At 27.6% G+C, this 19,872-nt stretch overlaps 2 protein-coding genes across 4 annotated transcripts; one reads left to right on the plus strand and one right to left on the minus strand.

Moving 5' to 3' along the window:
• The first annotated feature begins 693 nt into the window (after nt 1-693).
• Nucleotides 694-12,430, plus strand: LOC107890264 (3-oxoacyl-[acyl-carrier-protein] synthase II, chloroplastic). Of its 2 annotated transcripts, XM_016814741.2 has the most exons (13): nt 695-895; nt 1,482-1,690; nt 2,428-2,631; nt 3,658-3,768; nt 4,417-4,512; nt 6,330-6,375; nt 7,308-7,387; nt 7,813-7,881; nt 8,788-8,872; nt 9,549-9,697; nt 10,065-10,145; nt 11,267-11,326; nt 12,114-12,430. In XM_016814741.2, the coding sequence occupies exons 1-13, from the start codon at nt 793-795 to the stop codon at nt 12,234-12,236; spliced, it is 1,416 nt and encodes a 471-aa protein (XP_016670230.1). In that variant the 5' UTR covers nt 695-792; the 3' UTR covers nt 12,237-12,430. The 2 variants fall into 2 exon arrangements, with proteins under 2 accessions (XP_016670231.1, XP_016670230.1); XM_016814742.2 differs by lacking the exon at nt 11,267-11,326 and having other exon boundaries at nt 694-895.
• A 482-nt stretch (nt 12,431-12,912) lies between these two features.
• Nucleotides 12,913-14,993, minus strand: LOC107890265 (dormancy-associated protein homolog 4). 2 transcript variants are annotated; one of them, XR_001681899.2, is made up of 3 exons: nt 14,457-14,988; nt 13,851-13,955; nt 12,913-13,240 (listed from the first exon to the last, which is right to left on the minus strand). XR_001681899.2 is itself a non-coding variant. In XM_041076289.1 (2 exons), exons 1-2 carry the CDS (start codon nt 14,743-14,745, stop codon nt 13,894-13,896), a joined length of 351 nt encoding a protein of 116 aa, XP_040932223.1. In that variant the 5' UTR covers nt 14,746-14,993; the 3' UTR covers nt 13,847-13,893. The 2 variants fall into 2 exon arrangements, 1 of the variants encoding a protein (XP_040932223.1); XM_041076289.1 differs by lacking the exon at nt 12,913-13,240 and having other exon boundaries at nt 13,847-13,955; nt 14,457-14,993.
• Nucleotides 14,994-19,872: the final 4,879 nt, after the last annotated feature.

The raw sequence follows: 19,872 nt of genomic DNA on the forward strand, positions 1-19,872 counted from the left end.
CAATAATGGTCGAACAAAAAAATCCAACCAATTAACCTCCTTAAATCCATTTAGGAGCGAATAATCTTCCACCAATCCATACTTAATTTTTGCTAACCGAAATAGCCTTGGAAATTCCACTCTCAAAGGTCGGGTGTGATAGATTAACTATTGTGTATATATAAATGTAGGTTAAAGTTATTGGGAGGTCATTGTATTATAAGGATTGAATCAAATTAGTCCCTCTAGTATTAAATGGATAATTTTAGTCCTTATACTACTAAAAAGAATCAAATAAGTCCAAATTATAACAGAGTTAATATTTACTGTATAAAAATGTATTGAATTCTTTTTTCAATTGCAGTTCTATTCCAAACCAAAAATTTCATTTACAGAACCATAAAAACTTTAAAAATATTAACTTTGCTAAACAATAAATAATATTTTTAAATAATAAATGTTAAATCTATTCCAAATTGATCTTATAATTTGATTATTTTAATACTACAAGGGCTAAATTGATCTATTTAATAATAGAAGGACTAATTTGATTAGATACCAATAATAGAGGGACCTCTTAGGTACATTCACCTATATATATTTTTATACATATAATGTGAACAGTTTTCTGCCCTATACGTAACGTTGCATGCATTTCGCATTTTTATTTTCGTTTGCTATAAACCCTAAATTCAAGTCTTAAATCCATTATTTCCACCTTTTTTCAGGGTTATCAACTACTCTATTTGAGCTTCCTTTAATCTTTCTTTTATTAAAAAAAAAAGATTAATTTTTCATCGATCGGTTTCTTCAATGGCCGCCGCTTCATCTCTGAGCTCTCTACTGGTTTCTTCCATGGCACTCACCTCTCCCATCTTTCAATCTCATTGCCTCAATAACACCACTTGCAAGAGAGGTATTGATATTATTTGTTTTCGTAAATTACTCGAATTTTTTTTTCTTTTAAATCCTATAATTTAGCTTGGTTTCGACAGAATTGACCTCAAGCAAACCAAGCTATCGAAAGGTTGAATTTGAATATCTTAATGTTTGATTCGAGTAGTTTTAAGGGTACTTTAGTTTGATAACTTAACAATCCAGTGATTTGAGTAAAAAATTTCGAATGATTGTAACTTTTTAAAGTTAAGTGATTAAAATGTAAACTTACGAAAAAAATTTATTTGATACTTGAATTTGATCTTACGAGAATTGAACTAATTAATCTTTTATTAAATAAACAAATTTAATTGAGTTTAATTAAATAATTAAGTTTAGCCGATTGAATGTTAGCTCAATTGGCATGGATATTATTGTCAATACAAGAAGACGTGGGTTCGAGCACGTTAAAGCTCATTATCCTCCTATTTATAGGTTAAGGAGAGATTGTTTCTAATCATTATTTTAATTCAAACTTAAAATTTAAAATAAAACTCGATTTAATCCAACCCGATATGCATGTAATTTCAAAAGTTTCAATTCCTAACAGGTTTTTTTCCTTTTAGGTACAACAATGGCGGTTTCCTTACAGACTGCAAACAAACCAGTGATACACCAAGAAAAGCCGACAAACAAGCGGCGGCGTGTCGTTGTGACGGGGATTGGCCTTGTAACGGCGCTCGGTGAGGATCCGGACGTGTTCTACAACAATGTTCTTCAAGGCATTAGTGGCATAACAGAGATTGAAAAATTCGACACTTCTCAGCTTCCATCTGTAAGTTCTTAGCGATCAGAAATTGAATCATAACTTATCAATTTTCTTTAAATGTCTGAAAGTTTTGATCCAACATTAAACTCTTAGTTGATTTTTTTGGCTAATTGACAAAATTTGAGATTTATTCCCTAATAACATATGCCAAGGGTAGCATAATTAAATTAAATTTTTTATGATAATCAGAATGCAATTTTTCATTATAAGCTTAAAATTGTATAATTTTTAGAAAGACTACATCACAATTTTATTATTTTAGGGGTCAAAATTGTAATTTTATCATATATTAATATATAACCTTTTTAAATTTTAAACGGTTAAAATAAAAAATTTTCATCTTAGAGGGTTAAACACACTGCATACCCTCTAGTGCAGCCCATGCGCCAAAGGCAAATAAGGACATTGGTCTAAGAAATGGTGAAGTTATAGTTTAATCCTTTTAAAAATTTATAAAATTATAAGTTAAAATAATAATAAAATTGCATTATTGGACCTTCCCAAAAGTTTATAATTCAAATTTATTTTTTAAGAACAGTTTTGGCTTCCCACTCGCCATGTCACATATATATGATCTGTTAATAAACATATCAAATTGGAGTCAACAATTCGATTAGGATTTTTAAATTGAAAATGTAAAGATTTAATTTTTAACTTTTTAAATACAATGACTAAAACTCAATTTTTGTAAAAGTATAGGGACTAATGACATATTTTGATTATTTTATTTATTAAAAAAACAGAAAATTGGTGCTGAGCTTAAGTCATTCTCTCCGGAAGGTTTTGTTTCATCAAAGCTTGCAATGAGAGCTGATAACTTTATGCTTTACCTTATAACCGCCGGCAAAAAAGCCTTGGCCGACGGCGGGATTTCCGATGAAGTCAATGGACAGCTTGATAAAACTCGATGTGGGATTATTGTTGGCTCTGCAATGGGAGGTTTAAGGGTAAACACGATTCAATTCTTTTATATATGTATATATATACATATATACATATATATATGTATATATTATTTTTCATAGTTAGAATGGTCAAAGGGTTAAGCTATATTTTAAAATCGAAAAAATCGTAAAATATTTGAAAGTGTTTGAAAAAAAATATTAAGTTTGAAAATGAGTTACATTAAAAATTTTATGTCTGTTTAAATAAGAGAGTCCGACTTGATCTCTAATATTTAAAGTTTAAACAAGATAAATAATGTTATAATATATTATTTATAAATATGACTAATTTATATATTAGATTTAAAATTTTAATAAAGTAAGAATAAAATTATAAGATATTAAATAAAGTTAATATTTTTTAAAAATGTGTATGGCCTAAAATGGATTAGGTTATAACCATTAATTTACAAATATTTTCTCAAAATTCAAAAAATTTTGAGAACTCATATATCAGGTTGAGTCAAGTTAGGCTTGAACAAACATGAATGGTGATGATTCCATACATATAAGCTTGACCTAAACTACAATTAGCTTGATCATAGATACCTTTATTTATAATTAAATTAATAAAATAAACTAAGATGATTTTATTATTAGATGGTAATCTAGGTAGAATCGAACTTACTCAAATTAAGAAAAAAAACTTAATCCAAAACTCGATCCACGGATAGCTCGACCCTTAGATAAATCTACTTCACCAAGATCAGTTGGTGCCGATAGTACTCGAAAACTAAAGATCAACAGTGTCCTAATTGGTGTCGATGGTGCTCGAGCACCAACTTGGATGATGTTGTGATGGTGCTAGAACATAGTTGGTCCCAAATGGTAAGAGTATATTTTATCAGTCAAATAGTTGTGTTTGATACATATTCAAACACCAATATAAAAAAAAATTAAAACTATTGAATATATTCATATATATATATATTACAAAACTTATATCCGACACTCAGACTCAATTAAGAGTAAAGAATTTTTTCTTCTAATTCTCTCTAATTGTGAATTTTGTGGATATTTTTGAAACAGATTTTCTACGAATGGTTTGAAAATATGTTAATTCTTTCAAGGAGGCCAAATCCATTTAGTGTGCCTATGGCAGGAAACAACATGGGTTGCGCAGCACTAGCAATTGAATTGGTACCTACACCACTCATTCAAATCATAATAATAGTAATTGAAAATCGATTAAAGGTTTGAGGAAAAGAGTTGATTTTATTGGGAGAAGTATTTGAATGAATAATTAGTTGAGAGTTTATAAATTTTTTAATGGGTTGGTATTATTTGTCTCCCGACTTTGCTTAAGGCTCAAGTGCTTGAACAGATGACAAAGTTCAAAGAGTTTAAGGGTCTTATATGCTCTAGAAGGTAAATTTATTAGTATATTTATCCCACAATGCCCTATACGTTATAGGACATTGGTTTAAATCCCTCCAAGCGAAAATATGAGATTTTCTTGATGAGTGGTTCTCCTTCATAGGCACTTAGACAAGGTGCTTGTGTTTTATAAACTCGTTAGTTTCTTCATGTAACCTCTTTAGGCACTTGGGCTCTCTGTTGAGTCCAGAGACAAAACTCTCACCGAAAATAATACCAACCCATTGATGGGTCTCACAGTTTTTGACGAATAACATTTCACAGGCTTTTTCTAATGGAGTTGGCCTTCTCTCAACAAATTTATTTTAATTTTTATTGAATTAAATATAATTAAATATAATTAGTTAACATCAGATCAAATTTTATTTTATTTTTATTTTTTTATATATTTTTTAAAAAATTAAATCACAGGGTTGGATGGGTCCAAACTACATAATTAACGCAGGTTGTGCAACAAGCAATCATTGTATACTTAGTGCAGCTGGTCACATTATTGATGGAATAACTGTGAGTCACTCATTTCTATATCTTAATTTATGGATGTTAAAGGGGTTTATGAGTCCGGTCAGATTTACGATGAATCTATATATGACATGATTATCGAATTTTAAAAAGTGTTAAGTTTAATTTATATATGGTATTAACACAATATTATTCACTAAACTGGACTTGATCTCGATTATAGGTTTTAAATATGATCTAAACTTATTAATATTTGTTAATTATTAATCCAAAATTGTTCAGGCTTAATCTTTTAAAAAGTCCAACTTGTTTTATTTAACTATATACAAATTAACACATTTTTAAATATTTATATTATATTAATAAGTATTTAATTTTTAGATGATATAAATTGCATAATATGTAAAAAAATAATAATAATATACTATACAATTAAAAAACAAAATAAGCTAAATCTCGACCTTGAATATTAGAACCCTAGCTCGATTCATCTTTTAAATTGACTTAAAAATATTATATATATATATTAATATAGCTTTAAGGGTTAACAAAGTTTTAGTACTTGGAAAAAATCAATGAAGAAAAATACTTTTGATTATGCTTTCAAACATTAAAAATACATTGATTTCGTTTTTTTTTTGCCAATAATTTTGGTTGTTTATTATTACAGTGTTGATGTGTTCATTAATAATTGTTGAGTTAATCGTTGTGATGATAATGTGATGGCCTGTGTCAGTAAAATTAGGAAAATATACAAATTATTTTAACAAATTTAAAGAGTTGAGATTAAATTATATATTTTTATAAGAATTAAAATTTAATTTTGCCTTATCTTATATTTTTATGGTTTTTAAAAAGACTCAATTATAATTCTCGTATTTTTAAAAGATCAAATTATATTTTTATCATATATTAACTTAAAATTTTATATTTTTTAAAGATAAAATCACCTCCTCCCTTCGCGACTAACAGGTCGTTGAGAAAATCACTTTCAAATATCCCAAAACCTATAATAATAATAAAAAGATTTACCTGTTGTGAAATGAAAGAAAAGTAAGAACCACCGTTTCTCTTTTTAAATATTTTTATAATGTTTTATAATTTAACGAACTATGTTCAAAATGAATATGGACAAAGCAATGTCTGGATTCAAATGTACTTGAATTTCTATTTATTCAAATTCATTTTAAACTTGAAATTTTAATTATTTTTTTCATTTTTGCTAACATGAAATAACGCTAAGATCACAACGGTAGACTCAACAGTCATTAATAGTCATGTTAGTACAATAATAGTCAACAACAAAAATTAATCAAAGAGCTGAATTGATTGATTTTTTGAAAAAACACAAAAACTTTTTTTAACTCTTAAACCTATTTAAATTAATATTTATAATTAAATTTTAAATAAATATTTATTAATTATTAAATAGTAATTTAGACGGATTCAATTTTCTAAACTTCTCTTTTTGTTTTATATGTACTTATTTGATATTATATTTGACGTAGGGGCGAAGTTAGAAAATTTTTTTTAGGAGGTCGAAATTAAAATTTTATTATTTTAATAGATTATCTTTATAATTTTTAAAAGATTAAATCAATTTTTTTATCATTTTCAGAAAGGATAAAATGTAATTTTACTTTTATAATTTAAAATTTAAAAATTTTTAAAGAATTTAATTGAAAAAAATATCATTTTAGGGTGGCCAAAGGCACTATCAGCACTGCTAGCTACATCCTTGACCCAATATATTTAAACATAAGTACAAAAATTAATATTTAAATATATGTAAATCATTTAAAATTGGACCTATTTATGTTAGATCAAGTATCTGTATCCAATACTATAAGATGATTTTGCAGGACATGATGCTTTGTGGTGGTTCCGATGCCGGAGTTCATCCAATAGGTATACTTATATATACCTTATGTTAGACTGGGGAAGCCAAAAATCCATTTTAGGGGTAAATTTTAAATTATGAATTTTTGAAGGAATAAAATATAATTTTACTATTACATTTAATTTATAATTTTATTTTTAAAATTTTAAGACTTAAAATAATTTTATCATTTTAGAGAGTCAATGTCTACTCGCCAGTTCTACTTAAGCATGAATGGATATAGGTACATATATGAATACAGAGTGTTTTTAGTTTTATTTTCAAGTCTTTTTATGCCTTGACTTCCTCTAAAATGATAAGTTTACAGTTTATTCTCTCTAAAAACTTTCAAATTATAAACTAATATAACAAAAAATTATGTTTTTACTCTTAAAATTTAATTTTAATCTAAAAATTCCTGGTTTCATCCATGTCCTAATACTTAAATCTATTTCAAACATAAATATCATATACAAATACTTAGAAATAAAACTGAAAAATCAGATTAAGGTAAAAGTACAATAGAGGTCCTTATACTAGAAGTCAAATTGTATTTTGCCCTATTTACTCAAAAATTAGACAAATTAGTCTTTGTATATTAGATCAAAGCTAATTGATTCTTTCTGTTAAAAATTTCATCAATTTGTACGATTAAAAACCAGCGTGAATAATGAAAAAACTAAACAGTGACATGTGGCATGTCATGATACCTCATGCCGACATATAAAGACCAATTTTTAATAGTAGAATTGAATAGAATTTTTAACAGAAAGACCAAGTAACTAATTTATCCATTTTTTGAATAGAAGAGATAAAATGCAATCCAACTCTTAATACAGGAATTTTTATAGTACTTTTACTATCTTATTAAGATAATATATATACACATGATTTCTTTTAGATCATGAACTTACCTTCATTTTTTTTATTTTTTATTTTTTTTTATTTTTTATAAATGAAGGTTTGGCAGGTTTCGCGTCATGCAAAGCTTTGTCTAAGAGGGACTGTGACCCGACCAAAGCTTCATGTCCTTGGGACACTGTAATACCCTACAACTTCAAGCTCTTTCAATGACGGCCTCTTACATAATTTTTGGTCTAATTATGAATTTCAATCATTCTAATTTAAGAAAATAGAGATTATTTCCTCTATTTTAAATTTGTAGGAATTTTATCCTCATTCTTTACCAAAACTGAGAAATTAATCCAATTTTAATAATAATAAAAAAGTAAACATAAAGCTGTTTATTTTTTTATGTATTATTGAATTGCTGATTTTCAGGTCAACTATTTAACAAGAAGGTTTATTTGTGTTATCAAATTGGATTAATTTCTCAATTTCATAAAGTACGAGGATCAAATTTTGATTAATCAAAGTATGGGGACTAATATCTCAATATTTGTAAGGTAGAGAGATGAAATTTGGAATTAAACACCGTTTTCCTTTCTTTTGTTTTTTAAAATTAGAATCGTGATGGAATTGTCCTTGGAGATGGAGCTGGTGTTTTGCTCTTGGAAGAATTAGAACATGCCAAGGTACATTTCTCTTATTATAGTTGTCAATATTTTTTAAGGATTTGGTATAATTTTTTTTCTTAATTTTGATTATAGATTTATTTTATATGAAATGCACATTCAAATATGGCTATAGGGGTTTGGTTATCTAAATATGTAGAGGGGTTTTTGTTTTTTTCGAGAGAAACCTTTGAAGTGTTGTTTGTTTGGAATCAATAGACTCATCAACGGGTCGGTATTGTTCTCGATCTTGTCTCTCAACTTTGTAAAAGCCCAATACATGAGCCTGCCTGAAGAGATGATAGATTCAACAGAGTGAGATCTCCTTGTCGAGACGGACCGTACGTGGCGCTCGACTACCTAACAAGGAAATGTGAGCATTTAAGGGCAATATGCACGGTCTCAAGCTTACCCTACAACATAAAGGGCAATTACACAGGGTTACAAATGCTCACATATCATTGTTAGGTAGCTATGCATCACGTACGGTCTGTCCCAACAAGGCCATCCCACTCTGTTGAATTCACCATCTCTTCAAGTAGTCTCATACACTTGGGCTTTCTCTTAGTCGAGAAGCAAAACCTTGGTTGATGGCAATATTGACCCATTGATGAGTCCACTAACTCTTAGTAGACGACACTTTGAAGATTTATCTCGAAAGAGTTAATCCCCTTCAATAAAATAAATTTGTACTATTCAATTATGATGATTTGGTATCTAAAGAGAAAAAAATTTATAATTGAACTATGTTACACAAGCTTTTCCATTTTTTTCTTAAAATATTCGAATTTAACATTAGAATTTAATACATATTTAGACATGAATACTAGATATAATTCTCTAAATATATGAAGAAAAAAAAAGCATATTCGTATCCAACACAACTTCCTTCCTTTTCATTATTGTCTTGTGTGTTAATAATGGCAGCGAAGAGGTGCAAGAATTTATGCCGAGTTTTTGGGTGGAAGCTCTAGTGCCGATGCGTATCACTTGACTCGGCCGCATCCCGACGGTAAATAAATCTTCTCTTGCCTTAGTAGTAAGAATGACAAAATAATCTGAATTTATCAAATTCTAACTGAACTTCGCCCATTATTTTTAAAAAAAAATCGAGTTCAGTATAAATTTTTTAGCTTCGGGCATTTGAAAATATTTACCAAAGAATTATGTAATATATAGGGCGGAGTAGGTTAGAGTCGAGGAGCTTTTCTCAAATAAAATTAAATGGACTAAATCCACAACTTTCATAAAGTATAGGAACTAGTAACAAAATTTAAACTAGAAATTTTAAATAAAATCAAGTTCGAGGAAGGGATTGAAATCATTAAAGGTAGGGCTAGCAAAAAACCCATCCTACCCTACCTCGTTACTATATCTTAATTAATAGTGTAGTAGAATCGATCTTGATCCGAATTCATTTTTTAAAAATTAAGCTAAAATTTGAGACAAAATTATTCTGTTCAAGTCACTCCATTAGGTCTGATTAAACTCATTTGCTTAGTAAGAAGACTCGATTATCATGCTTAAATTTAAATTAGTTCAGTTTGAACCCAGATTCTTTAATATTAATTAAAAAAATACTCGATTAAGCTCTAAACTATTCGAGAGAAGCGTTAAAGATATTTTAATTCAACTATTTTAATTACTCGAACTGCTGAAACTTAACAATAACCGAACTGAATTTACAGGTATAGTTCGTTGTATAGAGAAAGCATTGGCTAAAGCAGGAGTTGCTAGAGAAGATGTAAACTACATAAATGCACATGCTCCTTCTACACAAGTTGGGGATTTAATTGAATTTGCAGCCTTGGTCCGTTGTTTCGGCAACAATATGGAGGTAAGCAAATCATTAATAAATTTAAAAAATAAAAATTCAAAATCGAATTTAAATTCAAGATTCAATGATAATTACATATTTAAGTTTGAGCCTAGAAGCATTTAGGGGTTGAGATGTTTATCTATGATCAAGTTTTGTATAATATTTGAGAGCTTTTGAATAAAAAGAGTTTATTTTAAAAAATATTGATTTTTTATTTCGACATTCGAGAAGAGAGTTTTGCCCGATTTATTTTTTAATTATATAATATATTTTAATTAATTTATATCAAATAAAGAATAATTATATAATATTAAAATGTAAATATTAAAAAATATATTTGTTTTTGAAATTTAATAACTAAACTTTAATTTGTTTTTTGTTTCAGTTGAAAATTAACTCAACAAAGTCCATGACTGGCCACCTAGCAGGGGCAACAGGTGCTGTGGATGCAATTGCTACAATTAAGGTAATCAAATTAGGGGGATTTGGGTTTTTATCTATGAACCGAGTCGGGTTGCGATTTGGATTTTTTGAAAAAAATATTCATTTAAGTTTAATTCGGAAACATGATTTTATTATTCTAAAAAATAAATTTTTAAAATTTAAAATTGCATCAAACATCTTCGAGATTCGTAATCTCTAAAACATTCTAATTAAATTCTCAAACCTACTTATCGTTTTCAATTGGGTTCTCCCATTAGTCTTGTTGTAATATTTTAAGTTAATTGCAAACTAGGATTTGAGTTGTTTAGAAATATTTATCAGGCCAAACGTGTTTATAGAAAGAACTCCGTTAGATTCGAACTGGTATTTAATGTCAAAGTTAATAGTTGAACTGATGAAAATGATTTAATTGTAACGACAATTTAATTTAAAGATTTAATTAGAACACTTTAAATATTAAAAATAATTTAGAATTTGACTTAGGATATCTGTTCATATAACCCTAATTAAATTTAAATAAAAAATATTATTGTTATTAGGACTAGTTGGAAATCTAAATTATTTTAAGTTCACCTCAAACAAACAGAAGACCCAACTCTTAAACAATTTTATTTTACAATTAGAGGTGCGCATGGATTGAATGGAACAAGGCTGCGACATAATTCTAGAAAAAAAAATCTAAGCTTAGCCTTGAGCCGACTCAACTCAACCCATTCAAATAGTCCATTTTACCATTTAAAAAATAACAAAATATTGAAAAATAGAATTTTATAATTTAATTTGACCATTAAAAAGAAATCCTCACTGAAGTTCGATTTGAGCCAAGTCGGGCTACTAGGTCAGGCGGTCACTCAATCCATGAACAAGTTAGTTTATAGCAATGTTATTTAAATTAGGTTAGACTTGGAATTGGCCGGGGTACTGGTCCAAAGAAAGGCTTTAGATCGGTTGAGTCAGTTCAAATGAACTAAAAAATCAGTTGAACTGACAGTTGAATCAAATTTTATTTTTTATTTTTAATGATTTATTTAATTGAACTGATTGAATTAACTAATTGATGACTTGACTGATTTGAATACTAATACGATTATGAAAAACTTGTATTATAGTTTTAAACTTGGGTTTTTCTCTCGTTAAATGTAGGCAATACAAACTGGGTGGGTACATCCAAATATCAATCTTGATAATCCTGACAAGGCTGTGGTATGAACTGTTGGGAATATTTCTTTTGAGTAAATTATACTAGTAGTCACTCAATTATTAGTAAATTTCTTTTTTGGTTACACAATTATGAAAAGTTATAAAATCGTCATCCAACTATTTAATTTTACCTTTTTTTAATCACCAGGTAGCTAACGGTGATAACTTTTAAAATTGGCATAATAGCAACTTTAGCTTTCAACATTTATGAATTATTTCAATTTAGTATTGATTCTAAAAAAAACAAACCCTCAACATTTACACATTGTGTAATTTGGTCTCTTGTTTTTTGCAGTTTTGCTTTTCTTTATGATTAAGGGTTAATTTTAAAAGAATGAGAAATTATGAAAATTATGATCTTGGAATTTTATTATATTTTCAATCAAGTTTCGCTAATAAAATTTCTTTTTTCTTTTATTTAGCTTTTTAGGTGAAAGGGTTATAAAGAAAAGCAAAACTATAAAAAAGACCAAATTACTCAATGCCTAAATGTTGAAGGTCAAATTTTTTAAAATCAAGACTAAACTGACATAATATATAAATATTGAGGGTTAAAGTTGCCAGTAAGTGACCAAAAAAGACAAAATTGAATAGATGTGTGCCATTGTTGTTATTTTTCATAGTCGAATTACAAAAAAATAAATTTACTAATAATTGGGTAACTACTAACATAGTTTACCCTCTCTCTTTTTTTTTTCCAATTTTGATGATTACCCTCATCAAATTTTCGATTTAATCAAATGAACTGATCAATTTAGCTAATTTATTTAATTTAAAAATATATTTTCAGGACATGAATCTACTTGTTGGCTCAAAGAAGGAAAGGTTAAACATTAAGGTAGCATTGTCAAACTCCTTCACATTGGGTGGGCAAAATTCATCCATCTTATTTGCACCTTTACAAAGTGAATAAAAGTAAGCTTTCCTCGCAATAATCCATAAGAATTTGCAAATTTAGATCAATTAATTCTTCTCGAACAATACTTATTCTGATATATATATACATATATTTCTCCACTTCGAAATGTATCGAAATCTTTGTAATTAGAAAGAATAGGATATTACAATTTCGAGATTGAATCTTATATTCGAATGAAACTTATAATATTAAGCAAGTTTAACAAATACAACTAGTTTACTTATGTTAAATAAGCCTTTATACTTTTTACTATACTTAATTAAGCCCAAAAGATTGATTTTTTTATTTAAATTAGTCCTTATTTCAAATGAAATATTGGTTTATAAGAGTTTTATTTAGGTGTAACTTAAACGTTATGGATTTATTTGGATACTAAGGGCTTATTTGAGTATAATGTAAAGTTTAAGGGTTTTTATTTGACCATTGCATTTATTAATAAAATTGTACTTATTATGCATGTAAATTTTTTAATTAATTTGATATCTCTATCATGTCAATCCAATAAACAATCATTATTAATCTATAAATATGCAAAAAGAAAAAAGTCAATTTTACACTAAGAGGATCCCTCTCTTTTATCTTTAATTAAATAATTTTATTTAATTAATGTAATAAATTAAATCAAGGTCATAAATTAAAGAATTTTGATGATAAGGACGGAAATAAATAATTAAAAAAACTCAAATTAACAAAAGTTTCATTGAAAGAGGATTAAAAATATACACAGATTAGAAAATCATATAAAAATATTATGTGCAAAAGACTTTAAAAAAGAAAAAAAAAGAATTATTTTTTTTCCTCTCTCAAGAACTCCAAAAAGGAAAAAAAAGAAGTGATTTAACGGTTGGGATTGTTCATGATCCAATCACCCTAAACTATCTCACCGTTAAAAACCCATCTATTATTATATATATACACACATATATATGTATTGATTCTTCAAAAGAAAATTCGTCATATGCTTCTCTCTCAACGTTCCAAAGCACTTAATCACAATCCTAAAATATCAAACCAAAATTAAAAAAAGTTATTATAAAAATAAAAAAACACAAAATTATAATTAAAAACCGTAATTAGTTAATTTAACCATTGGACTTTATTTTTAGTTTTAATTTAAAAGTTAATAAGACAATATTTTACCTTTTTTCCATTTTTATTTTTTTAACATTTTGAAGTTTGAGAACCAAATTAAATTGAAGGTTATAATTTAAGGATGTTAAGTGCAATTAACTCTTAATTTTCCTTTGCTTTTCTCAACTAGTCTTATGAAAGACTACGCGAAAATTGATGAAAATTCTTAAAAAGAGGCATTCATAAAGTTTTAACTCGGTTTGGATTCATGTAACATCAATAACATACATAATAGTTTAAATTTGAGCGCTTTGAAATATTGGTTGAAATTTTATTAGATCTTATCCATATTTGTAAATGATCATTTAGCTCGCCTATACAGTTTTTTTTTCTTATAAAACATGTTATTTTTATTAATATTTAATGTTTTATATATTTCTATTTTTGAAAGATGAGTATAATTTATAAATTTTAAATAAATGTAAATATGAAAAAGATTTTAAATCACAAAAGGTAAGATAAAGAAAGAGAACGTACCAATGGTGAACAGTGACTTAAGGGGTCAACGGAATCAAGTGCTTCAGCCTTCAGCTGACGATTTTCCTCTCATGAACCTCTTTAAATCCCCACCTGGTGTCCCTGCTGCACCCATATACATATATAACACGTCTTAGGTACATATTAGGGGATTAACAGCTAGGGCTATTGAGGTGTAACCTCGAACAGAGTATGTATTGTACTCAGTAAAGGTTTTATCTCTAGACTCATAGTTGGAATAGATTTTTAATATTAGAGAGATAAATCTAATCGGTAGGAAAGATTTTTACTCTCGTAAATGAATTATAAATTATTATATGATAAAATTATATTTTTAAGGAAAAAAAAGTGGGCATAGTCAAAGAGGATAGGTAGGTCCTATCTCCCGATTCAATGGGATAATTTCATTTATAGCCCTTCCTCAAATTTTCAAAATTCACATTTTAATTTTTAACATTGTAAAAAATTAGAGTTGAATTTTGAAATTTAAAAAGTAAATTTTTAAAATTAAAAATATGATTAAATTCCAAATTTAAGATATTATGAGGACTTATGGTATACTTTAACCAAATTTAAACAATTGGAGGTTAAGAAAGTGGAACTTACGTGACAATGGTGTCGCAGGAGTACTAGACCCAAGAGGAGAACCGGGAGCCGAACCTGACTCCATAGTTCTAAAACCAGAGTTGCTTCTAAGAATCGTAATGCTCCTAGTTATCATCATCTTACCATTATTATTATTATTATTCTCATAATCATAATCATCATGATAATGATCCGGTGCAGGCGATGATCGTTTCACTGAAAACGAATCGTACTTTCGTAATTTTCCGAGGCCGCTTTCCGGCATCGGTCCGGCTAGCGTTTCGTCCCATAGTTTTTGCAGGAACCCCATGATCGAATATTCCGTTGAAAAAACCGATCTTTTCAAATCTCTCTATATTTAACGTAACACGCCGTTGAAAAGGCCGCAAATTTATACAGAATATGAATTAAGCGTGAATTTTTTTATTCTTTTGGGATCTTGAAAACGACTGTTACTAAGAGATTGGGGAAGGAACGAAACGGAAGAGGGGAATTTCCACGATCGAAGAGGTGGGGATATGTTGAAAGAGTTTTTATTTATTTATTAAATTATTGGACAACAATGGCAGATTAGGGTTTTTATAGAGGGAAATGTAATTTCTTTTTTTTTTTCATTGATTGGCTATAAATTGGGGAAAATTTGTAGCCACTAAATAAATAAATAAAACCACATTGGTTAAATTGGGATGGCATAATGTTAAATTTTATCCTCAAATATTTATATATTTTATCAATTTGGTTCTTATTTTTTTCTAAATTATGTTTAATCATCAACCTTTCGAAATGAGTAACATTAATCTTTTAATAATGTTGGCATGACAACTCATGTGACAATCTATGTATACTTTATGCTATTGACATTACATTATTTGTCATGTATGTCACGTCAATCAATAATTTATTTAAAAAAATTTAAGAAAAAAATTAAAAATAAATAGCATTAAGCATGTGTGGATCGTTTAACATTTTAGTTAGATAATTATGTTCTTTTTAAAAGATTGATGGTCAAATTTAATTCTTTTTAAAAGGTTGAAGGTCAAATAAAACTAAATTTAACTTAAACAAAAGAATTAATAAGGGCTAAATTAAAAAAATAAAAACATTAAAAATTAAATTTGACATTATACCAATTAAGTTATGGTGTGAAACTAAAGCTGTTTAGTGTCAAATAATGAATGTGTTTAAATTTCACATCTTTTCGGATTCGGTAATTTACCTTTCTAATCTAGGTAATTACTTATATATATATACATATATATCAAGGTTAGACTTTTTCTAATGCCCTAGAGGTGAAGTTGGATCTGATGAGATTATAAATAGTTGTGGGATAAGTTTAGATATTGTAACGGTATCGTAACAAGAGATTAAAATAGTTGTTGTAATAATAGTATCGAGAATTATTGTGTAGAAATTAAAATTAATTGTGAAATATATTTTTAAATTAAACTACAATGTTGCAATGCAATTAACTATAATAAAAAAGAAAATTGAAAGGAAATAATTAATATAAGTAATATATATAAAGGTTGAAAGTAATAATGTAATAATGAAGCGAATCCTAATCCAAGTTGATTTACGAATCCTATCGGCATTGGAGGAAAAATATCATGGATGGAGGTGGTTCGATGTGCTTCTTCAGGTGGACTGCTGCGTGATCATTGTAGCAAATGGGTGGCTGGTGTTACTCGAAATATTGGACGCACCACAGCTGAGGAGGCGGAGCTATGGGGGATATATGATGGACTGACGCTTGCTTGGGAGATGGGTTTTAGGCCAGGTTGTGTTGGAATCTGATAGCTTCGCTGCTGTGAAGTTGCTGCGGGATAAGCAAAATAGAGGTGGTGGTACAGCAGCAGTTTCTTTACTGAATCGAGAGTGGCTGGTAAAGGTGGAACACATATTTCGGGAGGTTAACCAGGCGGCGGATTTTCTAGCTCATCAAGCGTCGACTTAAGGCTTAGGACGGCAGGTACTTCGTTCTCCATCACTACGGTTATTGAACATTTTGCACAGAGCAGAGCCACTGAGAGAACAGTGACTACCTGATGGATACGATATATTATAAAATTTTAAGGGTAAAATCCAAAAATAGTCACTTCTGTTTGCCTCAGATTACATTTTAGTCACTTATGTTTGAATTGTTACGTTTTAGTCACTTACATTATCGTTTTGTTACGAAGTGATCACTCTATTGTTCAACTCCGTTAATTCCCTAACAGCAGTCCTACATGGCAGTCTAAATGGGTTTTCAATGCCAACTTGGATGTCCAGTTACTGGAATGAAAATATGTTTTTAATTAAATAAATTTAATTTGGACTGCCATGCAGGACATTCAAGTTGGCATTTAAAACCCATTTGGACTGGCACATAGGACTTCCATTAGGGAGGTAATCATTTCGTAATAAAATGATAACTTAAGTGACTAAAACGTAACATTTCAAATATAAGTGACTAAAATATAATCTGAGGCAAACAAAAGTGACAGCTTTTATAGTTTACCCAAATTTTAAATTGAAATTTTAGACCATTCACATGAAATATTTTCTTCTTTTAAAATTTTAATATCTTCTCTAAATATTAAATATAAAAAAATATTCATTTTCGTTTAATTATTTTCATATTGATTAGAATATTACATTTATATATTTTGGTAGTTAAATTCCAAATTCGTCAGTCTTTTTTCAAGTTTTATTTCATAATCTCTCTTACTTAAAATATGCTATATAAATTTAAAATTTAATCTCTTTAATTTTTAAATTTAAAAATATAAATTTATTTGTTAAATTCAAATTAATTATAACGTGATTTTATTAATTATAGTGAAAGAGGCGAACCAACTTTCAGGCCCAAGGGTCTTGGCCCCAAAGTTTTTGAATATTTTAATTATATCCTTAATTTTTTTAAGATTTTAATTAGGCTCCTAAAATTTTAATATTCTCATTAAAAGTTTCAAATTTTTTTAAATTTTAGTTAGTTCCAAAACTTAAAATGGAGACCGAAAGCTCTAATATCTTAAGATTAGTTTAGATGGTCGGTGCGTTTACTTTCCATAAAGTTAAAAATAATAGTGGCGTTGAGATTAGTTATTGTAACGATGAGATTGTATACTATAGCAATAAGATTAGAAATAACATAGGGTCTGTGTTTAGATTCAAACACAACTGTAACATTGAAGTAAGAATAGAGAATGACTATTGAGGATATTAGATGAAAATGTGTATTTAAATAGAATAAATAATTAAATTTTATTAAAATTATATTCACATTTATTAATAAAAAATATTTTTTAAAATATATGTTAAATAATAATTAAAATTTATTAAGTATATATTAAGTATTTAAGTATATATATCAAAATTATATTTATCTTAAATAATAGTCATTAAAACTTATTAAATAATATTCATATTTAGAAAAAAAATCATATTTATTTTAAAATAATAATCATTAAAAGTTATTAACATAATTTTTGTATTAAAATGAATATTAAAAATGATAAGAAATTACTAATTAAAAATAAATACAAATGAAATGGGTAAAGTGGACTTTTTCTACTTTCATTGGGGTTTTAGTTTCCTCACTGCTGTCGAGGCACTATAGTGTTATCCAAACATATCTCCAGTAGAAGCCAAACTCAGCCACGCTCTAGTTGGAGTAAAATTTGGCTTGGAATCTGAACGCATTAAAGGATTAGTTGCATCCAAAGGGGCCTTAGAGTTATTTGTTCCTTATTTTAGTAGGATTTTAGGAATTTTTAATTTAATTTTCTTAGATTTTAAAAATTTTATTTCAATAATGTTTTAAGTTAATTATATATTTATAGTGTTAAATCGGAGTAGTTTTCGATGTGTTTTTATCTAATATAGGACCAACAAAGCATGAGAAATAATAGCTTGACATAAGTAGATTTCTATTCCAACAGAAAATGTCCCCGCTCCAACAAAAGCAAATAGACAACTTTTCACTCCAATGGAAAGATTTCTCGTTGGAGCAATGCATATACTTGATAGTTTTTAAAAGTTATGATTTTTAGAGATTATAAAAGAAGAAAAAAAAAACAAAAAGGAGAGAAGAGAAAAAAGAGGAGGAAGAACCCAAGCTTTCATGCATCAAGAATTGACAGATGGATTCCAACGAGAAGATAGAGTTTCTCCATCCTTTTTCCTTCTTGTTTCCATTTATTATGTCTAGTTATTGTTTTGATTTTAAGATGTTTTCCAAATTCTCCATGAACTAAATCTCTCTTCTAATGTTACAATAGATTTCATGCTTAATTAATTGAATGTTATCTATTTCCAACTCTTTTTATTGTTAATAGAGTTTAGATTATTTATTCATTCTTGTCTATCTTTGATAATAGTTTGGTGAGATAGTAGTTTGACAAAACTTAAAAAAATTGGAAGAAGACTTTTCATTTTAGGTCTAGAATGAATAACTATTCATCTTAATAAGATGGGCTAACTTGTGATTCGTAATTAAGATAAGAACATACCTGATTACCTTGGGTAGCCATAACTGGGGTAGTTCTTAATCAATTTGGTCTACATTATTGGCATAAGAATATAGCTCAATAGTCAGATTATATTAGTTCTTAAATTGCCTGGAATTGAATTAAGAGAATTTTAGTTCCTCAAATTAATAATCAACTCTGTTAGAATAAACTTGGCGAAAATAGATCAATTAACTAGCTAGAGCACGTTAGATGAAATTCTAATCCTATAGTTTTACTATTGATTATTTATTTGATTTCATTTGCATTGTTTATTTTTACTTACTTTAAAATTAGTTAGAATTTTACAATTGATTATCGATTAATTGAATAAGTTCTAGAGTAATATTTGATGATTGACGTTTCAATCAATAATTAGTCTATGTGAGATCGATATTTTATACTATTTAGAACGATACGTACACTTGCAAGTCTAATTTTCGGTCAATAGAGAGTAACATGTATAAAAAAAATTGCAATAGAGAAATGAACTTTATATCTTTATTTAACCATAACATTGTAATATAATATATAATACTAACATAAAACAAATATCCATTTTCGTTTAATTATTTTCAGATTTATTAAAATATTATATTTATATATTTTGGGGTTTAAAATTCAACCTTGTGAATGTCTTTCAAGTTTTATCTCATAAACTCTCATAGGTAAAAATTATCGTATAAGTCTGTATACTTTTTGTAACTTTAAATTTTAGTTTTTATATTTTTATTTTAAAAAATTTAGTCCTTTATTTTTGGATTTGAAAATGCCAGTCTAATTGTTAACTCGGTTAAAATTCTTTTGTTAAATTCTCATTAAATCTTTGAAATGTTTTTAAAATTTCAATTAGACTTCTTATAATTTTTTTTTTATAAATTTTCATTAAACCTATAAAATTTTTGAAAGTTTTAATTGGAACTGCCAAAATTATTTAAAATTCTCAT

The sequence above is a fragment of the Gossypium hirsutum genome, chromosome A09, assembly GCF_007990345.1.
Source record: "Gossypium hirsutum isolate 1008001.06 chromosome A09, Gossypium_hirsutum_v2.1, whole genome shotgun sequence".
NCBI classification, from domain to species: domain Eukaryota; kingdom Viridiplantae; phylum Streptophyta; class Magnoliopsida; order Malvales; family Malvaceae; genus Gossypium; species Gossypium hirsutum.